This window comes from Piliocolobus tephrosceles, chromosome 11 (genome assembly GCF_002776525.5).
Source record: "Piliocolobus tephrosceles isolate RC106 chromosome 11, ASM277652v3, whole genome shotgun sequence".
Taxonomy (NCBI): Eukaryota; Metazoa; Chordata; class Mammalia; order Primates; family Cercopithecidae; genus Piliocolobus; species Piliocolobus tephrosceles.
The window spans coordinates 86,717,484-86,739,649 of record NC_045444.1 but is presented as its reverse complement, the minus strand read 5'-3'; the positions used below and the strand labels follow the sequence as shown (position 1 = coordinate 86,739,649).

Below are 22,166 nucleotides of genomic sequence, written 5' to 3'. Positions count from 1 at the left end.
ATAGACAAGCGGAGAGCCAAATCATGAATGAACTCCCATTCACAATTGCTACAAAGAGAATAAAATACCTGGAAATACAATTTACAAGGGATGTGAAGGACCTCTTCAGGAATAACTATCAACCACTGCTTAAAGAAATCAGAGAGGACACAAACAAACGGAGAAAACTTCCATGCTCATGGATAGGAAGAATCAATACCATGAATACTGCCCAAAGTAATTTATAGATTCAATGCTATCCCCTCAAGCTACCACTGACTTTCTTCACAGATTAGGGAAAAACTACTTTAAATTTCATATGGAACCAAAAAGAGCCTGTATAGCCAAGACAATCCTAAGCAAAAAGAACAAAGCTGGATGCATCACATGACCTGACTTCAAACTATACTACAAGACTACAGTAACCAAAACAGCATGGTACTGGTACCAAAACAAATATATAGACCAATGGAACAGAACAGAGACCTTAGAAATAAAACCACACATCTACAACCATCTGATCTTTTACAAACCCTTCAAAAACAAGCACTGGGGAAAGCATTCCCTATTTAATAAATGGTGCTGGGAAAACTGGCTAGCCATATGCAGAAAACTGAAACTGGACCCCTTCCTTACACCTTATACAAAAATCAACTCAAGATGATTAACGATTTAAATGTAAAACCCAAAACCATAAATACCCTAAAAGAAAACCAAGGCAATACCATTCAGGACATAGGCATGGGCAAAGAATTCACGACTAAAACACTAAAAGCAATTGCAGCAAAAGCCAAAATTGACGAATGGGATCTAATTAAACTAAAGAGTTTATGCATAGCAAAAGAGACTAGGATCAGAGTGAACAGGCAACCTACAGAATGCGAGAAAAATTTTGCAATCTACCCATTGACAAAGGACTGATATCCAAAATCTGCAAGGAACTTAAATAAATTCATAAGGAAAAAACAAACAACCCCATCAAAAAGTGGGCAAAGGATACGAACAGACATTCCTAAAAAGAAGACATCTATGTGGCCAACAAATATATCATTCTTATAAGAAGAGAATCTCTATCTATGTGTATTATAATTAGAAATCATTCTTTTTCTGTTTGCTGGGCAAGGTAAATAAATTGATTAATGCATCTTAACTAAGAAAACAGGGACTTAAGAACTCACCATTATTTGTATGGTTTACAACACTCAGTTCTTCAATTCTATCAGGAGAAATTATAACTGGGTGAAAGAGGCCTTTAAATTTCACTTCAGGCCCTAAAGGATAAAAAAAATCATAATAAGACTAGAATAAAGGAATTAACTGTCTTTTAAATTTGAAATTATTATTAAACTAATATCTTTAAATATATAAAAATTACATATTTTTTTTATTAATCTGTTTATTGCCAAATCACATAGAGAATGGCTGGATAGATTTTCATCAAACTTGGAAGACTCTGGAATTGTCAACCTTGAAACCTGGGCCATATTGCATACTCAAAATTATTTCTGGGAAGATTCTAGGGGCTGCTCCTCAAGCTAAACATACACTGGATGCAACAGGAAGACCCTGTAGTGGTTGTTTAAGTAAAACATATTATACCTATTGAGACACTGTGAGAGAGGAAATAAAGAGCAATTTCAAATTCGAGGCCCAGATTAGTCCCCAAATGGAAAGACAGGACAGCTGTCACTGGAGCTGCTGCTGCTGGTTTGCTATGGAGCAAGCCCCTTGGGTGCAACTCTTCATACTGCTCCAATAAGAGGCAAGATGAATCTACTTAATAATAGTTAGAAAGTCTCTTGAGCAATGCTCAGAAAGTCTAGCCCAAATGATTAAAAATGCTATTTCAGACTGCTTTTCCTGAGAACACATGTATATGGAGTTTCCCTGGCCCATTCTGGCCCCATCCCAAGTCCTTTTCCTCAATTTCCCTATAAGAAATCCCTGGGGTTCTACATACCCACAGAGGTGTTTCCTATGATGACAGGGGCCTGGGGATACTTGAATTTAAATTCCAGCAGTTCCTTCAGGGTCACGGGGGAAAACCACATCATTCTCTCACTGCCAAACACCCTGGTCCTTTGTGGTTGTTTCTCAGCCATTATCTATTGAAAAAGCAACATGGATTCAAGGTACTCAATGGTGCCACCTCCACCTGTTTCCACTCAACCATTAGCATTGTAGAAACAGAAGGAGAAAATACATATCTTCTAAAAAATAAAGCACAAAGTGACCTAAAAGTAGAGCTTTACAAGGAATTAGAATTCAGAATAAAAGTTCAATGGTTCTTTACTCCCGGGAACTGCTTGGTCTGTCTCCCTTTGGTGCTCTTATGACTCAAAGAACATCATTTTAATGTTTGCAAATATAGTAACATGCTGAACCTTGTTAAATCATTCTATGGAGGAATAAACTTCAGCAAAAGTGAAAGTAGGAAACACGTCTACACCTATACACACTGCGATTTCACGATTTCATAGATGCTATCTGCTGCGCCTTACAGTCAACTCAGCTGTCCCCCATGGTGACCCCAGCCCCATTTCTCCTCCTCTTCCTCAGTCCATATTCTTTAGACCTTGAGATAAGGATGACAGAGAGGCCTTACTTATTTGCTAATCAGCTTTTGAGAGAACCCTAAACAAATATCCTTCCTGATATTTCACCATGAATTCTTCTAGGATGAGCTCAACATTGCTTTACCTACCATTAGCTCAGGAGGAAATATCAGTTCCTGGGTTGGATCCAATGGCAGAAACTCCTCTTCTGCGAACAGTTTTGGACTTGTCTTAAAAAGAGAACGTATCAGAAATTACCGTTATCGAGCAACTTTAAAATCCTTTGTGGAATAAGGTCAAAAGATATAGACACATGGTCAGATACAGCAAACCAACAAAAAAGTCCACTAGTCAGCCACAATCCCTGAGCTCCAGACCAAGGGCTCTAACACAAACCTGGTCATCAGTAACTCAGTGCTGATGCCAACGGGCCTCTGGAGGCCTCAACTCCCTGCACGTTGTCTTTGGAGTCTGGGGACAGTAGAAGAGGAGGCAGCAGCAGCAGACAGCTGGAACAAGAACGGCTCCCTGAACCTCTCCTGAATCTGCTTGCTCTACTTGTTCTTTCATTTTCATGACATCTCCACTTTACTTCTGACCCTTGAAAAATAACTTGAAAAAATGCTTTTAAAAGCTAAGAGACACTAAGGAACCAACATGTTTTCCCTCCTGTAGATAACTGTATTTAAATAGGAATAATACCTGGAATGAGGACAAAGTTGCTATGATATAATTTTTTTTATAGTGATGGAGTGAGAATGGGAGAGGGCAAATGTTGACATACCACAAATTAGTCAACTTGGGTAGCCATTTATTCTTCCTAAGAGTATGTTGGCTCCTGTTCATGTCCTGAGAAAGCCTTATAAAAGCTTTACATTTCACTGACCTTACTTCCTTCCTCGAATTCTGGCAATCCATTGATTCCTTGATCCAAACAGCAAACGCCATTTTCTTTACTTTGACAGCAGCCCGAAGTCTAGTGGACAAAAAACAAATCACTAGGAATTTATTGTTGATTCTACTAAGTAGTAAATAAAGCAGGTGACTACCAGTTGAAATGTAATGCTGAATCAATATCGTTAGATGCCATGAGAGAGAGCCATTTGTACTTAAACATATTCAAACCGACTTTAATGAAAAACCCCAGCTTATAGGAAATTTTGAATAGCAGTGATTAATAAGTTAAAAGACATAAAGATCTTATAACTAAGTGTGGCACATAGCATTAAATAGTAAATATTAAAAATTAACAATAGTTAATATTATTAGTATTTTAAATATTAATAATATTAATAGGTATTGTTATTATCATCACTGTTCTTATCTATGATATACTGAATTCATTGTTTAGCTTCCAAAGGGCAATCTTACATCCTTCATTGCAACTTTGTTTGTTCATTTATTCATTCAACAAATATTGAGTAGCTACTCAGTGACTGTATGGTGACTGGACCTGGAGACATACAGCCTCTACTGTGAAGCAGCCCACAGTCTGGTGAAGAGATGGGATAGCAAATGATCAGTTGCACAACATTGTGACCAAGGCTGTGATGGGACATGTGTATACCCATCGTATGTTTGCAGAGGGCTACAGGAACACCAGGCCAGGGTACCTGACCCAGGCAAAAAGGTCAGGAAAGACCTCCTGGAAGCAATGACACACAGCCAGTGTGTCAGAATGCTCGGGTGTTCATTATGTGACCACGAAGGCAAGCTCAATGAATAAGGGTAAGTGCCCTGCTCAAGATCAAATAACAAATAGCAGTAGAAACCTGGAGATAAGAAATAACCATGTATTAACACGATGCTGCCCCTCTAATCACTGACAACTCCTACCATTTCGTTTCACTGGGGAAAGCATACTCAAACATGTGGTCCTTTCCACTTACTTCACAGAAAGTCTTGCATGCATCAATTATGGGCCTGTATCCAGTGCAACGGCACAGGTTACCTGAAGGAGAAAAACACAGCTCTGTTAGCCAAGTGACCCAGATAGAGGCACAGTCTACCAGGAGTGTGATGGAAATAAGGACCCTATCACAGAGGAAAGCTCTGTTTGCCATTTTAGGCCACCTAATCTACAAAGTCAGATTTTTTCAACAGCAACTTGGAATATTTCGTTAAGAATCTTGAGGCAGATTTTAAAAGTTCAGGTATTTGTACTTTCTCCTGTAAAGTTGTTATGCCTTCTGCTTGTGACAGGTGCTGAAACAACACAGTAATTTCAAGCCAAAAACTTGCTCTACAGTCACATTCAAGAGCTAAGCCTTATTTTTAAAATAATTTATTTACTTATTTATTTATTTTTTTGAGACAGGGTTTCATTCTGTCACCCAGGCTGCAGGTGCAGTGGTGCAGTCTCAGCTTGCTGCAGCTTCCACCTCTTGGGTTCAAGCAATTCTCCTGCCTCAGCCTCCTGAGTAGCTGGGACTACAGGTATGCGCCACCAGGTCAGGCTAATTTTTGTATTGATAGTAGAGATGGGGTTTCACCATGTTGGCCAGGCTGGTCTCAAAATTCCTGACCTCAGGTGATCCACCCACCTGGGCCTCCCAAAATGTTGGGATTACAGGCATGAGCCACGGTGCTCGGCCAGCCTAATTTTTTTTTTAAAAGTAAAATCCATTTTATTGAGCTGTTATTGACATACAAAAAGCAGTACAACTTGGTAAATTTGGAGATAAGTCTTACACCTATGAAACCATCACCACAGTCAATGTTATAAACATATCTATCACCTCTAAGTTCCCTCCCACCATTGATTTATTCATTTATTTTGTGATTACTATAACATCTGACCTTTTAGCAAATGTTTGAGTATACAATGCAGTGTTAACTATAAGCATTATGCTGTACAGTATCTCTAGGACTTACTCATTTTGCATAACTGAAACGTTTTACCTTTGACTAATACATCTTTGTTTTCCTGTTCCCCAGGCCCTGGTAACCACCATTCTATTCTCTGCTTCTATGACTTTGACTACTTTAGATTCCTCATATAAGTGGGATCATGTAGTATTTGTTCTTCTGTGCCTGGCTTATTTCACTCAGCAGAATGTCCTCCAGGTTCATCCATGTTGCTGCAAATGGCAAGCTATACTTCTTTTTCTAAGGAAAAAAACTCCTGATTTTTAACACTTACTGTGACAAAAGAAAAAAAAGAAAGCACTCTAAACTTCAGCTGATAGAAAGATCAAAGTTATTATACAGCAGCAAAGGTAGTTATTGAACTGTGAAAGCAGTTGGGCACATTATGTATTTATAATAAATCATTAGGCCAGCGTTTCTCTCACAGTGTGGTCCGGTGTTCCTCCTCCACCCCTAAATCTGAAGTCTTATTTAAGAAACAATATTACTGAGTCAAACTCTCCAGCGGTGGGTCCCAGGAATCTTCATTACCCACAGATTCTCATGTGTGATCTAAGAACCCTGAAATCTGAGAACCCCTTATCACTTGTTTACATCATAAACAGCCATGAAATCAAATTCATAAGATCTACAGGAAATCAGGCAGAAGACAGTTTATGAGCAATGTCACTCCTTTCTACATCCATTTGTTTTGGTTTTCACTGGAAAATTTTTGCAGAGTAAGTGTACATATGAGCTTTAGGCTCATTTTCTCTAGCAGAGAAAGGAGGTCTTCAGGAGGCCTGAGACAAAGACAAATGCAGCCATGGAGAACTTCACCAGAAATAGGACTTGAGAGGGCATCACTTAAAAAATTTGTTTAGAATCTTGTTGATGAGGATATCCCTCTGCCACATGCACCCTGAGCTCCTGAACTTGACAAAAACGCTCTAGGGTGGATAGAGACAGTTCTTTGCAGTAAGTATCAAGATCTCTGCCTCTGACTTTATGCTGTATCCATCACCAGCCCTCTGATGCTGAATATGGTCCTGAAAGCACCCACTCACCCAGTAGGGAGAGTGGTGACCGAGCAGCACGTAGAGATAACAGGACTATTCCCAAGGGCTGATGAATAACTGGCTTTTTAATGGTTATAAAAACAAGAGACTTCAGAAATACATCAGCCAAATGCAATGTGTGGGTCTGGTTTGAATCCTGATTTGAACAAACCAGCTCTTCCACTTATTGGGGATGTAACTTTGAACAAATCACTCTCCCCAAACCTCAGTTTCTCTATTTATGAAATGGAGATAACAATAGTGTCTGCTTATAAAGTTTTTGTGAGGATCAAATGAGATAATCTTCAAATAGTATTTAATGCAGTGTGTGGCAAATGAAAGGTATCCAATATTAGCTGTTGTTATCATTATCATCATCGTGAAAAAATAAAAGCCTGCAGGGAGGCTGAGGCACGAGAATCGCTTGAATCTGGGAGGCAGAGGTTGCAGTGGAGCCAAGATCGTGCCACTGCACTCCAGCCTGGGCAACAGAGTGAGATTCTGTCTCTAAGTAAATAAATAAATAAATATTAAAAAATAAAAGCATGCTCATATAACCTACCACCAAGGGCATCAGTTAACTGATCCAGAGTGGGCTCCGGGTGGTTCCGGAGCAGCGTGTAGATGGACATCACCATCCCGGGTGTGCAGAAGCCACACTGGGTGCCGTGACACTTGGCGATCCTCTCCTGGAAGCACAGGAAGGGTTAGAAATGCAGAATCTTGGGCCCCATCCCAGGCCTAGTGAATTGGAGCCTGCATTCTAGCAAGATCCCCAGGTGATTTGTCTGCGTGTTAAGATTGCAGTAGAGTCCCCCGAGAGCCCTTCTCATTCCAGGCGCCTCCCTCCCGAGGGCTGGGTTGTTGTGAGGTTGGGCCTCATCTGCTTTTGAGCTTCACTTAAAGCAGTGGTTGCCACTTTTGAGAATCACCAGGAGAATATTAAGATTTCAAGCCCCATACAGCACCACAAACCAACTGACAGAGTCTCTGGGAATGGGGCACAGGCATACATCTTTTAAAGATTCTCAGATGGTTGGTTTCAATGTGCAGTTGTGGTTGTGAATTACTGAGATAAAGGAAATCCTTCAGAGAAATAAACCAAATTACACTCAAGTTGAGAAGTGAAAAAAAATGAAAAATAAAATAAAATGCTTTTATTACCTTTCCCTCCCTCTAGCATTTTTGCTTTGGAGTCTAACTTCTAAGGTTCAAGTCGATTTTGGAAGCTGTCTTCTGGTAACATTGTGGGAGTTCCACGTCAATAAGGAAATGAAAGGGTATTGTATGCCTGTGTATGACCAGGTCTCACATGGGCATCCAGGCAGAATTCTCCTCCCCTAGTTAATGATATTTCATCATGATCCAGGCAAAATTCTCTCCCTCTAGGTAATGATCTTTCAAATAAATAGAATCCAAGATTCCTTCAAATCTAGAAAATTTGAACTTGGGTCATTTTCTATGTTGCTCCTATCTTTTCCTTCTTCTATCTTTCCTCACATTTGATCTTCATTAACTTCCATTAACTTCGATAAAAACAAGTAAAAATGGCTTTTGTGTGTGTGTGTGTTTTTTTTTTCTTTTCTTTTTTTTTTTTTTTGCGATGGAGTCTCACTCTGTTGCCATGCTGGAGTGCAGTGGCACGACCTTGGCTCACTGCAACCTCCACCTCCCGGGTTCAAGTGATTCTCCTGTTTCAGCCTCCTGAGTAGCTGGGACTACAGGTACACACCACCACGCCCAGCTAATTTTTGTAGTTTTAGTAGAGACAAGGTTTCACCATGTTGGCCAGGATGGTCTCGATCTCTTGACCTCGTGATCCGCCCACCTCAGCCTCCCAAAGTGCTGGGATTGTAGGTATGAGCCACTGCACCCAGCCTAGAAATGGCATTCTTATGGACAATATATACATAAAGAGTCAGGTGTCTGAAGATGCTTTTTTACTTAAGGCTAAAACTCTAACAAGGTGCTTCTTTAGGAGAAAAGCCAAAAAACTTATTTGCAACTCCTATCATCTGTCTTCCAAACAAGCTCTAAGTATAACAAAGCTTTTTGGTAGCTGAGATTTTCACTCAGCCTTAAGATGATGTTATTTTCCACTTTATTAAAAAAAAAAAACACAGTAAAATTATATCCCTCAATGCACATGGCTCTTCTTCCTCTTTTTTTTTTTTTTTTTTTTGAGGCGGAGTCTTGCTCTGTCGCCCGGACTGGAGTGCAGTGGCTGGATCTCAGCTCACTGCAAGCTCCGCCTCCCGGGTTTACGCCATTCTCCTGCCTCAGCCTCCCAAGTAGCTGAGACTACAGGCGTCCGCCACCTCGCCCAGCTAGTTTTTGTATTTTTAGTAGAGACGGGGTTTCACCGTGTTAGCCAGGATGGTCTCGATCTCCTGACTTCGTGATCCGCCTGTCTCGGCCTCCCAAAGTGCTGGGATTACAGGCTTGAGCCACCGCACCCGGCCTTCGTTCTCTTTCTTCCTTCATTATTTCTTTCCTTCCATCCCTTCCTTTCTTCCTTCCCTCCCTCGTCTCTCCCTTTCTCTCCTTCTCTTTCTTACGACAGGGTCTCACTCAGTCACCCAGGCTGAAGTACAGGGTGCAGTCATGGTTTACTGCAGCCTCAACCTCCCAGGCTCAAGTGATTCTCTCACCTCAGCACCCCTGAGTAGCTAGGACTACAGGTGCTCACCACCACACCCGGCTAATTTTTGTACTTTGTAGAGACATGTTTCTCCATGTTGCCTAAGCTGGTCTCAAACTCCTGGGCTCAAGCAATCCACCTGCCTTGGCCTCCCAAAGTGTTGGGATTACAGGTATGAGCCACTGTACCTGGCTTTTGTTTTTTATGAGTTTAGAAGACATCAAATAGACAGGTCCCATCTAATTAGAACACAGAAAACAAACCCACAAATGTCAGGGCATTCTTAGAGAAGAAAAAGTGTTCTAGCCTTCTGAAAGCATCTTTCCAAGAAGTTAGTTAAAGACACTCACATATCCCAATACGCCAGCCTTCACTTTTGTTCCCAGCTAGGTTGTATCTGTTGGAGTGGCCAAGGCAGCAGTCCCCAGGCTGCTCCACTCTCTTAAGGGACTCAATGTCATGAGGTTTCTAAAGCACAGAAACCCTATAAGGAAGAGGCACATCCTCACCTGAACAGGATGAATTCTGGTGTGGGTGCTTCCTATGCCTTCTACTGTGGTGACGGCAGTACCATACAGAGAGCAGATGGGAATCAGACAGGCATTGGCTGGGTGATGCCTTCAGAATGCAAAAGAAAAGCACAAATTACAAATTATGTCACATCCAGTGGGAAAGGGGCCAGGCATTCATTGAGCTTCTCCACTGTGGCAGGTTTTTGTATAATGTCCCCAGGTTTTACACATACATTTCCTCCTTAGCCCAGGCTCATTTTATAGAAGTGAAATCTGAGGATCAGAGTGATTTACTCAGGGTCACAGCCAGAGTGTCAGAGGCAGGATTAAAATTAGGCCTCCTAATTCTAATTCCAGAATGGTGTCTACTTATCAAAAGCGGTTACAACTTTGATGGTTTTTGCTGGAATGAGGGGTTGACATTCTGTAGCCACAGGTAACCACCCACCTATGGCAGGCCAGGTCTCCATTAGCAACCAGAGAAGCCAGCCTTCACCAACACCTCACTGTCATGCTGATGAATGCATAAGTTAAACATTAAAGAACTGGAGAAACCAGTGCCTTAGTACAAAGGCCAGAATGTAAAAACAAGGCCATTAAGAGCCTACCTGGGCTTCCTCAGAACTTAGAGTTCCATTAAAATAATGGACACATTCTTATACACCTTGTACACCTTGTACCAGGACCCACTTTAGATGAAGTAATTCTTCCAAGGCTCTGAAGTAATTGTCTAGACCCCAGGCCCTAGTTAAGGATTAGATAGAGTGAAACATTTTGGCTTTTGGCTTGTAGGTACACTGAATGCATATAAGCACTAGGAAAAATCTGGTAACGTTTAGTTGGTCTGGTGAGTTACTTAGACCTTCTCCCTATAATTGGTTGCAGAAACAAACTCTCTTCTTTCCCAGTCTTTCTGCTTCTTGTTTTTAGATCACAAGAACAAGCAGCCAGACCTCATCTGTCTGGGAACACACCCACCTAGAGCTCATTCCATCTTCCAGATAGATGCTAGGCCAGGGGTTGGTTGAGCAATAAAGTAAAAGTGATACCAAGCTTCGGAAGAAGAAACAGGGTGTGGGATCCAGAACTCCTCAATCCGACAGAACCACTGCTAGAAAATGTCCAACTCACAATGTCTCCTAAATGTTCTCATTCACCAAAGAGAACTATAAATGGCCAATAAACACATGAAACAAGTATTCAACCTTAAAAATCAAGAGAGACTCAAGCAATGAGAAACACAATTTTTGTCAAAGAAAATAATAAATATTTTTAATATTTATAATATCTATTAGTACCAACAGTTTGGGAAGATGAGACTCGTACTGTTTGTAAGAATGGAAATTGAGTTCTCCCTGAGAACTGCTGAGAGATATTTCACAGGAAGACATAAAAAAACACTTTAAAATGCACACTCTCTTTTACACTGCTATTCCACCTCTATGGATATATCATAAGGAAATAATCATAGACATAAACATGAATATATCTATAGGAGTGTTAATTGATGCATTGCTCATGCTAATAAAAACTAAAAGTAATCTAAGTGGACAGTATTTGGAGGGTGGTTTTGGTACGCCCAAAGGATGGAACACACACAGCCATTAATGAATTTATTATTATAAGATATTAAGGAGAAATTAACAAAATATACAGACTTTTAAACAGTATGTACAGTATGCTTCCATATGTATACACACAAAAGAAAGACTGAAAGACATTATTCATTTATAAATAAGTGCAAATATTTATTGAGTGCCTCCTATGTGCCAGGCAGAGTTCCACATTGGAACTTTAAAATTCATTGCTAAAATCACTGGTGAACAAGACAGATAAAATCTCTGCCCTTGTAGAATGTGTGTTCTAGAGATAAAATCTCTACCCTTGTAGAGTGTGAAAGAAGACAGCACATATGTACATGGACAGTACACACAAAAATACATTAATTGAAATGTTGAGAAGTGCTATGAATACATTAATATAGGCTAACACAATAGAGAGTTGTGAAGGTGAGGGGGAGCACAGCTATTTAGTAGGTGATTGGGGACGACTGAGAATGCAACATTTTTGTAAAATCTGAATGATTTGAAGGGGCCAGACATGAAAGGCAGTGGAACAAAATACTCAGGCCTTGAGGCAGGAATAAGTGTGGGATGTTTAAGAAAAGGAAGAGGGACAGAAAAATGTCCAGTGAGGCAGGAACATAGTGAATGCAAAGGGAGTGGTGTTACTCATGGTTAGAGAGACAGGCAGAGGCCAGGTAGGTAATGGTAAAGGCTTGATAGCAAAGGTACAGAGTTTGGATACTGATTCAAAGGCAAGCGAGCTTTCAGTTTAGAGGTAGAAAGTTGTAAGAGACTGCCACTCTCATTCTAAAAACCAAAGTAAACCATACGAGGAACATAATCACATATTTTCAAAGCTCATCAGATGCTGAGTACACAAAGAAACTTTATGAGCAAAACTTAATAAATAAATAAACTCCGTTGTGACAATCTCTTCATAAGAGAGAAGATACAGTTGTTCTCATCCCTGAGATACAATTATTCTCTTCCTGAAGTTGAAGGAGGAAAAGGAACCTGTCTTAAACAGGAATAAGGAGAAACTAGACCAACTTCCAACAAACTTTGAATGGTTGCATGTGGGCTGATAACAACAGATTGAAATATAAAGCTGCGCTGCATTCTCTCCAATCTCTTCCCCACCAGAGATCACTGAGTTCCAGGGGTAGTTTCCCAAAAATAGGCAGGGAAGCAGAGCTAAAATAAACTTTCCAAGCATACTGGTCCTTAAACAAAGAAGGCTGGGGGAGAGAGAGGAGAACTGAAACTCTACGTACTCAGACTTCACAGAGTATAGGGTAGTCGCCACTTCCTAGAGGCTAGGAAGGTGAGACAGGTAAGCAAAGAGAAATCCCTCGTGAACTAAAAAGCTGACAACCAGGCTGTAAAGCAGGGAGGAACCTCTCAGAGTTCAGACAGCAGGTAGTTTGGTATGGAACACAGCAGACATCTGAAACCTCACCAGTGCTCAGATCCTTAGCCTTCAAGTGAGATCTGTGAAATGATGTAAAATGGTCTAAAATTAGCATAATTGGAGTCCCAGAAGAACAGAGAGAAGAATGTGTGGCACGGAGTAAATATTTGAAGGGATAATGCCTTGAGAAGTTTCCAGAAGACATCAACACACAGATCCAAGAAACTTGGAAAATGTGAAGAAGGATAAATACCAAACATAAACAGATGTTAAACATAATGGGAAGTCATTGGGGGCTTTTCAGTATGAGAATGACTTGATCTGATGATAATTAAAGCAGGTCACTCTGGCTGATGTGTGGAGAAAGCACCAGATGGGAGGAAGGAGGTAAGTTAGGGACTGGAAGAGTAATATATGAATGTGATGATGGCATTATCCTCCCCTGCAATTTCAGCCCTGCCTTTCCTCCCCAGACAGGCAGTTAGGCAGCCATTCAACTTTTGACAGGGGATTTTTTTTTCTTAGAGACAAGGTCTTGCTATGTTGCCCAGGCTGGACTCAAACTCAACAATCCTCTTGACAGCCTCCCAAGAAGCTAGAAATGTGTGCCACTGTGCCTGGCTTTGATGGGGAATTCTTTGACCATATGTTATCCTCACTGATGCTACATTTTTCTCTCAACACATTCATATTCCTGGGACCGTGTCTGTCTTGTTCATCATTGTACCCCCAGTGGCCAGTTCTTTTCACATGGTAGGTACTCAAAATATATTTACCAAATGAAGGAATATAACAAAATTCAAAATTATAAAAATTTCAACCATATCTGGACTTTTCTGCATGGTACCTTATCTTGTTGGTGATAGGGTTATATCGTGATATCATCACTGTACAAGCACCACAGCCTCCTCCTCCACAGCCATACTTAGTTCCCGTGAGTCGAACTGGAAGAGGTATAGTTAAAGATCATATGTGTTATGTAATTCTCTTTCTAGAATAGCCCTGCCACTAGGAGACAGTAACATCACAGACTCTTAAATGCTAGTTAAGTTCAATACATAGTCATCAAATAATGTGTTTATGTCATAATTACTATTATAGCAGCTATAATAATCTTGTAAATTCTTGATTTCCCTTTGGGTGCTATATCTTGTATCCTCCCTTTGAAAACAACTGGACCTCAGGTTGCCAAAAATAGGGCCAAACTGAAAAAAGAAGAGTCTATATATGTAAGGGCTTGAGTATTTGAAGGTATGAACACATTGTACATTTATTCTCATCCTTATCTCTGTCTTTGATGACACAAAGCAAAATATTAAATTGTAGATAATTCTTGGAATATTCATGCCATGTTATCCATGTTTTTGTATTTCTCTGCCTTTCAGTGGCAAAAACTGCCATCTGTTCCCTAATATCTCTTCTCTCATTATTCCTCAGAAATAGAAACCCCAATTGTTAGCCACACACTATGGCTTCCCAGAGTAAAAAATAGACTTTCCCAGCCTCCTCTGTGACTAGGTGGGGTCATTAACAGTGCTGGCTAATAGGATGTAATTATAAGTGTTGTGTATGACTTCCAGGAGAAGAGTCTCCTTAAAAGCAGAGGGGTGCTTCTTTCTTTGCTCACTACTTCTTTCTATTTGCTGGAATTCACATATGAGGGCTGGCTCTCCATTGGTCATCTCTGATGGTGAGGAGAAAGCTATGTGCTGAGGAAGGTGCTGCTTGATTCCTCAACAACGTTGTGACACTGCTTGACCAGCCCTGATCCACCTATCTGTGGGCTTCCTTTATGTAAGTGTGATAGCCATGCACACATGCCTCACAGACCTCCCTTCAACATGGAGGGTAACTGACCAAGGGACCCCGTTGCTGCACTTTAATACTGATCACTCCAGTTCTCACTAAGACCATGCCTCCCATGGTTCTCACTAAGACCATGCCTCTCCACCAATGGTTTAGTGCTACAGAGAGACATGGAGTCTTTGTCAACCATCCCCAGTGGTTCTGAAGAACATGCCTTAGATTGACCAGCAGTCTAGGGCCCTTCCACTCAACCTTATCTCCAGGGTCAGACTTACATGGTGATCAAATGGCTCCCTAAGCCTCTTCTGATTCACTCCCTACTTCCTTTCCCACAGACATTTCTCCTAATAAAATCCTTGCACATTTAATCTCATTTTTGGTGTCCACATCCTGAAGAACCTGAACTAACACAATGAGAAAGAAAGAAACGCCTACCTTCTATCTTGTTTGCCATGAGGTGGAGTTTTCTGTCATTCACAGCGAACCAAACTTTAAATATTACACATAGGTACTGTGGATAATCAGGAAGTCATGTTCATTGATTTTTATGTCTAAAGCTCTTGAATGACTTTCATGAACATGTTTCAGAAACATATTCATGTGTCTGAAAAACAATTATTGATGCTTTGGAGTTGTATACTCTTTTGGTAATTTTACTCTCTCTAGGGGGAATAAATGTACACACTCCCATTGAAACATAATTTTGCATATAATTATAGTGTCCTTCACCCTCTGGTAACTCACTGGAGTTCATGCATAGCAAGCTAAAAATCCATTCCTTAGATGGTTTTATTTGGCAAGTTTTTCTAGGATAACATTTTCAGGTTTAGTTCTTCCATTTTTCTTTTACTTTCATTTCAGGTGACTTCTGTGCTCTCTTTTCCTAATGGGCATAATAATTGGTCTTTAAGGACAGAGTATAAATATTGTGACTCTTAATTCTAAAGAACGCTTACTTAGGTCCTTTTAACGTCTATTAAGTTTCCATTACTAATTTCTCCATTTTATACAGATACTGGAAAAAATTTGGTTCTTCTGACAGCCACATTCGTGCCCTGCCTATAAAACTATAGGACTTTCTCAAATATGAGCATAAAACCATGAGAGTAGGGAATATATCTCAATGTCTCTTATGTATACTTGAAATGTCATTTAATGAGGAAATTGGAGTTATACAAATACGCACACACATACACACTCAAAGTAGAGAAAAGGATACGCTTCTTCCTCAGATAAGGCAACAGCATTGTTTCAGGATCAACATTTTTTTCTATCACCTATACCAAAGGGAAAATAAGAGTTAGGCATACAAAGTTGAGAGAGCTAATATGAAATTCACATTGGTAGGATTACACCAATTTGAGGGAAATGCATGTTAATTAGCCCTTCTACTCATATTTTCAAGTAGATTTCAGCTTTATGGAACACCTGTGATATGCAAACCACCTCTTTTAGGTGTAATTTTGAGCCCCACCACAATTGTGCTGCTGTCCTTGGTCCTGAGTTATTGCTGTTCTCTAAGGCAATTGTTTCCGCTAACAGGAACACTACCTCCTGTCTAGTTTTTTTCTAGAAAGTTTAAAGCAGGTGAGAGTAAAGACATTAGTAGAACAGTTCATACTGGAGAGGGGTAGATGAAATAAGAAAAGAAAGGAGGGAGGGGAATTGCTGGAATAGAATAGCCTCTAGGACATTGATATAGTTAATTTTTTAAAAGACTTGTTTATCTTGTTCAAATGATTGTGGTTTCCAGTAAAAGATAACCAGCCATGGCCCCAATCAAATAAACAAAGGGGAAGATAAAACGTGTATGTTAAGTGATGAAAGACTGTGCAGCAAGGACACACTTAGGCAAGTTCATGGGAGCAGCCTGGCAGCATAACAGCAGAACAGCATGCTGTCTTTTCCCAAGGATGACATCAAAATGTCATGATTGGTTATGTTTTCCACAGTGATCATGTTTTCTCTTTTTTCACTAAAAATTTGACATTTCTTCTAGATTCACAGAACACATAGAAGCATGACTTGCTTTGCCATTTCAGAAGCTGAATTCATCTTTCACCATATTATAGTAATTTTCCCTACTGGGAAGTAGTAGGTGAGGAGTGGACATATGCTTATTCTAGGGCTGCTGCCTTACCCTCAATTTTAAAAGGTTATACACCAGGCAAGGTGTGGCATATGCCAATTACCAAGGTCAGATGTGTGCCCTAGAAGAGTCTGCAATATAGAAAAATTGGTGTGTGTGTGTGTCTGTTTGTGTGTGTGTATGTGATAAGAAAAAATATGGGGGACCTCTCAGGTATCTTCAATTTAATTGGCTCTCAAATGGAACTCTTTATTTTATTTTTCAAACTTACTCCTTCCCTTCTTTTCCTTAAACTGTTTAATGGCCTCAGTATCTGCTAGGTCATCTAAGCTAAAAAACCTGAGCTATTTTCAACTTTTTTTTTCCAGTCCACCACAATCAGTTCTTCCACTTGGGCTTCCAATGATACTCTAAACTTCTTTCTCTTCTACTGTCACTACCCATGAGCCCATATTATCTATTGTCCGAATGATTATAACACCTGCCTGATGGGTCTCCCTGCCTCCACTCTTGGTACCCGCAATAATGTCCTCTGCACCATGACCAGAGTGACTGCTGTGAAACCCAAGCCTGATCATCTCATGTATATGCCTAATTTAACATGGCTTCTGGCTGCCAAACTGCCATTCTGGGAATTCCTGAATCACGGAGATGCTTGTTAAAATGAAACCCCTATGGAATCAGGATTTCTGGTAGGGGGAACCAGAAAATGTGCTTTTTAAATGAGTAGACTGAGTGGATCTTAGGTGAATTAATAGCCAACCATTTCCAGAATACAAGAAGAAATCCGAATTCAGGCCACATGGATGAACTGGCTAGTCCAGGGGGTACATTGGACTTTCACCTTCACTGCATGTGCATGCAAGCTTCCCTCTGTCCTGAAAATCTGTCCTCTCTTCTTGGCAGAATTTTGTGTGTCATCCGTTCACCACCCTGCTCAGATGTTCTCTATGGAGAGTGCTGCCACCTAAAATACCCTTCCCCATCTCTAAGTAACCATCCTCCTCTTTGTTCCCATGGCTGATGTCTTCACCTCTTCTTTTATGACACTTTTTACACTGTATCTTAATTATTTGTGTGTGTACAAGACTATCTCAATCCTGAGAGAGGCCATCTTCTGCTATTCTTCTTTATGCCAAACACTGAGCTTGGTGGTGGGGATATATCACAGGATGTAATGAATGTTAAGCAATGAAATGAATGACTGGAACATGCTATGTATGATTTGGTATGAGATACCAAGAAGGAATGAATAATTTCTCACAGACTTGGGCATCTGAACAGATGGAAAATAAAGAAAAACACAGAAGTTATTGGTGGCAGAAACTGTAGGTTGTCTATCCTGGCATGCATTCTCCTGTCCTTTCTTCCTGCTACTTTGGAATAGCAATGAAATGGCTAGAATCCCAGCGGTTATCTTAGACCATGAGGCAACATGTTCATGGCAGGAGACAAAAAAGAGAGAAGAAACCTGGGTCTCAGATAATACCATAAAGCTTCTGCCCCAACCTCACAGTGTCTGTTCCTAGATATGATGGTAAACCACAGAAGCCCCGTTTTAATGAATAGACATGGTCTGGGTAGCCTAGTTAGTAAAGAATAGCACTTTAGACTTGCGGAATATTTCTACATTTGAGGAAGGAATTCATGGAAGAAGGTGGTCATGCTTGTTTGGGTATGTGTTCCAGGAAATGTTCAAGGGATTGGAATCTGGCTCAAAGTCCCGCCAGTTTGAAATGTGTTTTTGTTGTTGTTGTTGTTGTTGTTTTGATATAGTGAGTGTTGTATTTGGAGGAAGTGAGGGCAGGGATCTAGCATGCATCTTGTCCTGGCAGCTCTGGGAATGAAAACAGGGAGGTTAGAACTCAGATGGAGGCTAGGAGGTGTAGAGGGGATGGGTAACAGTTATTCTGGTTGACTCTGGATTTGAGAGATGTTGCCAGTTCTCTGGTCAGGGTCATTGCATGTACTCATCTCAGCATAGCCTTGAATCAGGGTGGAATCTGCCCCTGTGTATCACTGCCAGCCCTTTTGGGAGAGTCCAAGTTCATGCCGTACTTGGTTAAGAAATCACTTTTCTCTGTGTACTGCCAGTGACTAGTGCCTGAGGAGGCCCTGCCAGATCCAAGACAGGGTCAGAAAGAGAAAGGAAGAGAGAGATAAAAGGGGAGAGAGTAGAAAATAAGGAAGGGGTAGAGGTGCATGTGAAGGGCCAAGGCTGAGAGGGAGAAGAGGAGGAAAGAAAGGGGTGTATGTTGTGAGATGCAGTTAGTAGAGAAGAACAGTAATCCATAGCAGCCTCAGAGGAGAGAAAGAAGCCTCAGGGAACAGCCATGAGGACACACCTTCCTGAGCTTTAGGTTGCTTTTGAAATTCATTTTGCTTGTTACTTCTTTCTGCCTAAGCTGTCTCCACCTTGTCCACTTTTCTCCGAATCATCACAGCCGTTCCAGAAGCCCAGAAATTTCCTCTCTCAGCCTTGTAAACCAAGAACCTTAGAGAATGCTAGCCAATAAACTGCTCTTTCCAGATTCCTACAGCAATATCAAAAGTCTATGCTCATTGTGCAAATAATGCAGGATGACTGTTTCTTAGCATCCTTGACACCTCTAAGCAGGTTCTGGCTCTACTAATGAAACAGATTATTTTCTAGTCCAGACAGTAACAATTGTTTCCACATATTGAGTGTCTACTGTGTACACGTACCCTGCTAACCACTCTCCATGCAACTTAATCAGCCTCAATTTCAAGGGAAAAGGCTCTGTTATTAGCTAGATTTTGCAAAGGAGAAAACAGAAGCTCAGCGACATTAAGTACCTTGCCTGAGGCCCCAGACCCGCCACGTCCAAGTCGCAGAGCAGATAGCACAGAATTCAAACCCATCCCCGACTAGTTCCAAGGCCCATACCTTTGATTTCCACACCTCATTGCCTCATGAAATGACATGCTTCATTTCCTAAGCTGAGGTTGGAATGTGGCATCTATGGTAGAATTTATTCATGGGCTATTCCTCCCTTAAACTCCATGTTAAATGGGTCATCTGTTCTTCTGGGGGCCTTGGTAGAGTGAATAAGATTTCAGAAAACTCTCTGCAACTAGGTCCCTGGCCAACGTGCACTGTTCTTGCCTCCAGATGTCATTACCTTCTGTCTGAGGACAACTTTTGGTGACCTGAGAAAATTTAGCAAAAAGCAGAATAGAAGCCAATCATGTCACTTATTGTCTCCTAAGTGGCTTCACTTCTAAGCTTCTTTTTCAAAGGTGGGTTTTTAATTCCAGAGATTGCGTTTGACTTCAAAAGCCCTCTTCTAGGGTGGGTTTTCTCTCCACACTCTTCTCAACAATCTCTTACTCTCTGGAACCACAAAGTTTATGCTAGGCTGGGCACAGTGGCTCAAGCCTGTAATCCTAGCACTTTGGGAGGCTGTCAGGGAGATCACCTGAGGTCAGGAGTTTGAGACCAGCCTGGCCAACATGGTGAAACCCAATCTCTACTAAAAATACAAAAATTAGAGTGGTGGTGGGTGCTTTTAGTTCCATAGTCCCAGCTACTCAGGAGGCTGAGGCATTAGAATTGTTTGAACCTGGCAGGCAGAGGTTGCAGTGAGCTGAGATCACGCCACTGCACTCCAGCCTGGGCAACAGAGTGAGACTTCATCTCAAAAAAAAAAAGCTTATTCTAGTTCTTTCCATGTAAGTAATTAGGCTTGTTTATTAGTACTGAAGCACACACCTAACAGAATTTAGAAGGGAGGAGAAGGGAAGGGAAAGATTAACACAATTTATTCTAATGGGTAATTGCAAAAACAGAATCGATATCTCCAGATTATACTTTACAAATAACCACAGGACATTTGGCCCATAGACAAAGTGAGTCCATAGATAAGAACAAGCTTATCTAATTTTAAAAATCAATAGAGCACAAACTATTGTTGGCCGTTACGTTAAAAATCCCAATATTTGTTTGGAAGTGGGGAAAGGAGAAGTGAGGAGATGTTAGACTCAAAACCCCTGTTTCTTCATTTAACCCAAACCCTTACCATCACCTATAAAGCCCTCCTAATCTGGCCCCTGCCCATGTTGCCAGCCCCACCACCCTACCGCCCTAGCACACAGAAATCCTTCCACCTCAGGACCTTTGCACCTGCCATTCCCACTGCCTGCATGCTCTTTCCCAGATGTTTGCATGGCTTGCTCCTCACTGCATCCCAGTCACTGCTCAAATGCCACCCTTTCAGACAGGCCAAAACACCCATCCCCTCTAAGTATCCTGCACACTCTCTGTCCCCACGCTGTGCTTTATTTTTTATATTAGCACTTCTCACTTCCTGACATTACACATTTCCACGTATTTATATGCTTGCTATCTGTCCCCAGCACAATGTAAGTTCCATGCACACAGGGACTTGTTATTTCTGTGCTCTGCTGTATCTCATAAGCCTGGAACACTGCCTGGCATACGGCAGGCCCTTAACAAAGAAGTGGATTGAATGCTCATGATCACTCTTTATGAAGTAAGTGGTATCATCCCCTTTTAACAGAGGAACTGGCCTCTGAGAGGTTAGATTTTTCTCAATCAGGGCCGGGCGCGGTGGCTCACGCCTGTAATCCCAGCACTTTGGGAGGCTGAGGCGGGCGGATCACAAGGTCAGGAGATCGAGACCACGGTGAAACCCCGTCTCTACTAAAAATACAAAAAAAAAAAAAAAAAAAAAAAAAAAAAAAAAAAAAAAGCCGGGCGCCCTAGTGGGCGCCTGTAGTCCCAGCTACTCGGGAGGCTGAGGCAGGAGAATGGCGGAAACCTGGGAGGCGGAGCTTGCAGTGAGCCGAGATAGCGCCACTGCACTCCAGCCTGGTGGACAGAGCGAGACTCCATCTCAAAAAATAAAAAATAAAAATAAAAATAGATTTTTCTCAATCAGAATTAGAATTGGAATTGAAGACTTGTTTGTCTAAACAACAAAACCAGTGTTGTGTTTACTATATCATTCTGTTACACAAAAGAAGGAAAAAAATGACATGTCAATCACCTCACCCCATTGTCATATTTCACCCTCACAGCAGTCCTGTGAAGGGGTCCTAACGATCCCCTTTACAGATCAGGGAAAACAAGCTCATCTTATCCAATGTGGAACCCGGGCAGCAGAGGCAGTTTTTGAGGGGCCTACCATACCATTTGGGGGATCCTCTTTAAGAAACATAATACAAAACCACAAATGAAATTAGGCTCAGGGTCTTAGAACAGGCCTCACAACTAGGGCCTGATGCTTCACCCTGGTTAGCTTCCAGGGGAGGCAGCTGGTGCCCATCAGGAAAAGTGTTGCGGCTGCCCTTAGCCAGAAGCAGGGGTCACAGGTGGCTCTGAGTGAACCGGCACCAACACGAGCACCAGGGAAAGCAGGTGCCACTGCTCTTGCTTGGTTGTTAGCTCTGTTTTTGTTGTTTTTAAGAGACAGGATCTCACTCTTTTGCCCAGGCTGGAGTGCAGTGGTGTGATCACAGCTCACTGTAACCTTGAACTCTTAGACTCAAGCGATCCTCCCCCTTCACCCTCCCCAGTAGCTGGGCTACAGGCACACACCACCACACCTGGTTATTGTTTTCGTAGAGTCAGGGTTTCGCCATGTTGCCCAGGCTAAACTCGAACTCCTGGGCTCAAGCAATCCTCCTGCCTCGGTCTCCCAAAGTGCTGATTACAGACGT

At 41.4% G+C, this 22,166-nt stretch overlaps 1 protein-coding gene across 1 annotated transcript in view; it reads right to left on the bottom strand.

Annotated features, from left to right (window-relative positions):
• LOC111546911 (aldehyde oxidase 1) overlaps positions 1 to 22,166 on the bottom strand; it is an 88,638-nt gene that overhangs the window by 65,339 nt on the left and 1,133 nt on the right. Inside the window, exons 2-10 of the mRNA XM_023218417.1 lie at positions 15,594 to 15,651; positions 13,416 to 13,512; positions 9,590 to 9,698; positions 7,002 to 7,128; positions 4,424 to 4,485; positions 3,421 to 3,510; positions 2,684 to 2,764; positions 1,940 to 2,084; positions 1,158 to 1,250 (exon numbers count right to left, since the gene is read on the bottom strand). Of these exons, the coding sequence (XP_023074185.1) occupies positions 1,158 to 1,250; positions 1,940 to 2,084; positions 2,684 to 2,764; positions 3,421 to 3,510; positions 4,424 to 4,485; positions 7,002 to 7,128; positions 9,590 to 9,698; positions 13,416 to 13,512; positions 15,594 to 15,651 (862 nt within the window). The remainder of the gene's footprint in view (positions 1 to 1,157; positions 1,251 to 1,939; positions 2,085 to 2,683; positions 2,765 to 3,420; positions 3,511 to 4,423; positions 4,486 to 7,001; positions 7,129 to 9,589; positions 9,699 to 13,415; positions 13,513 to 15,593; positions 15,652 to 22,166) is intronic.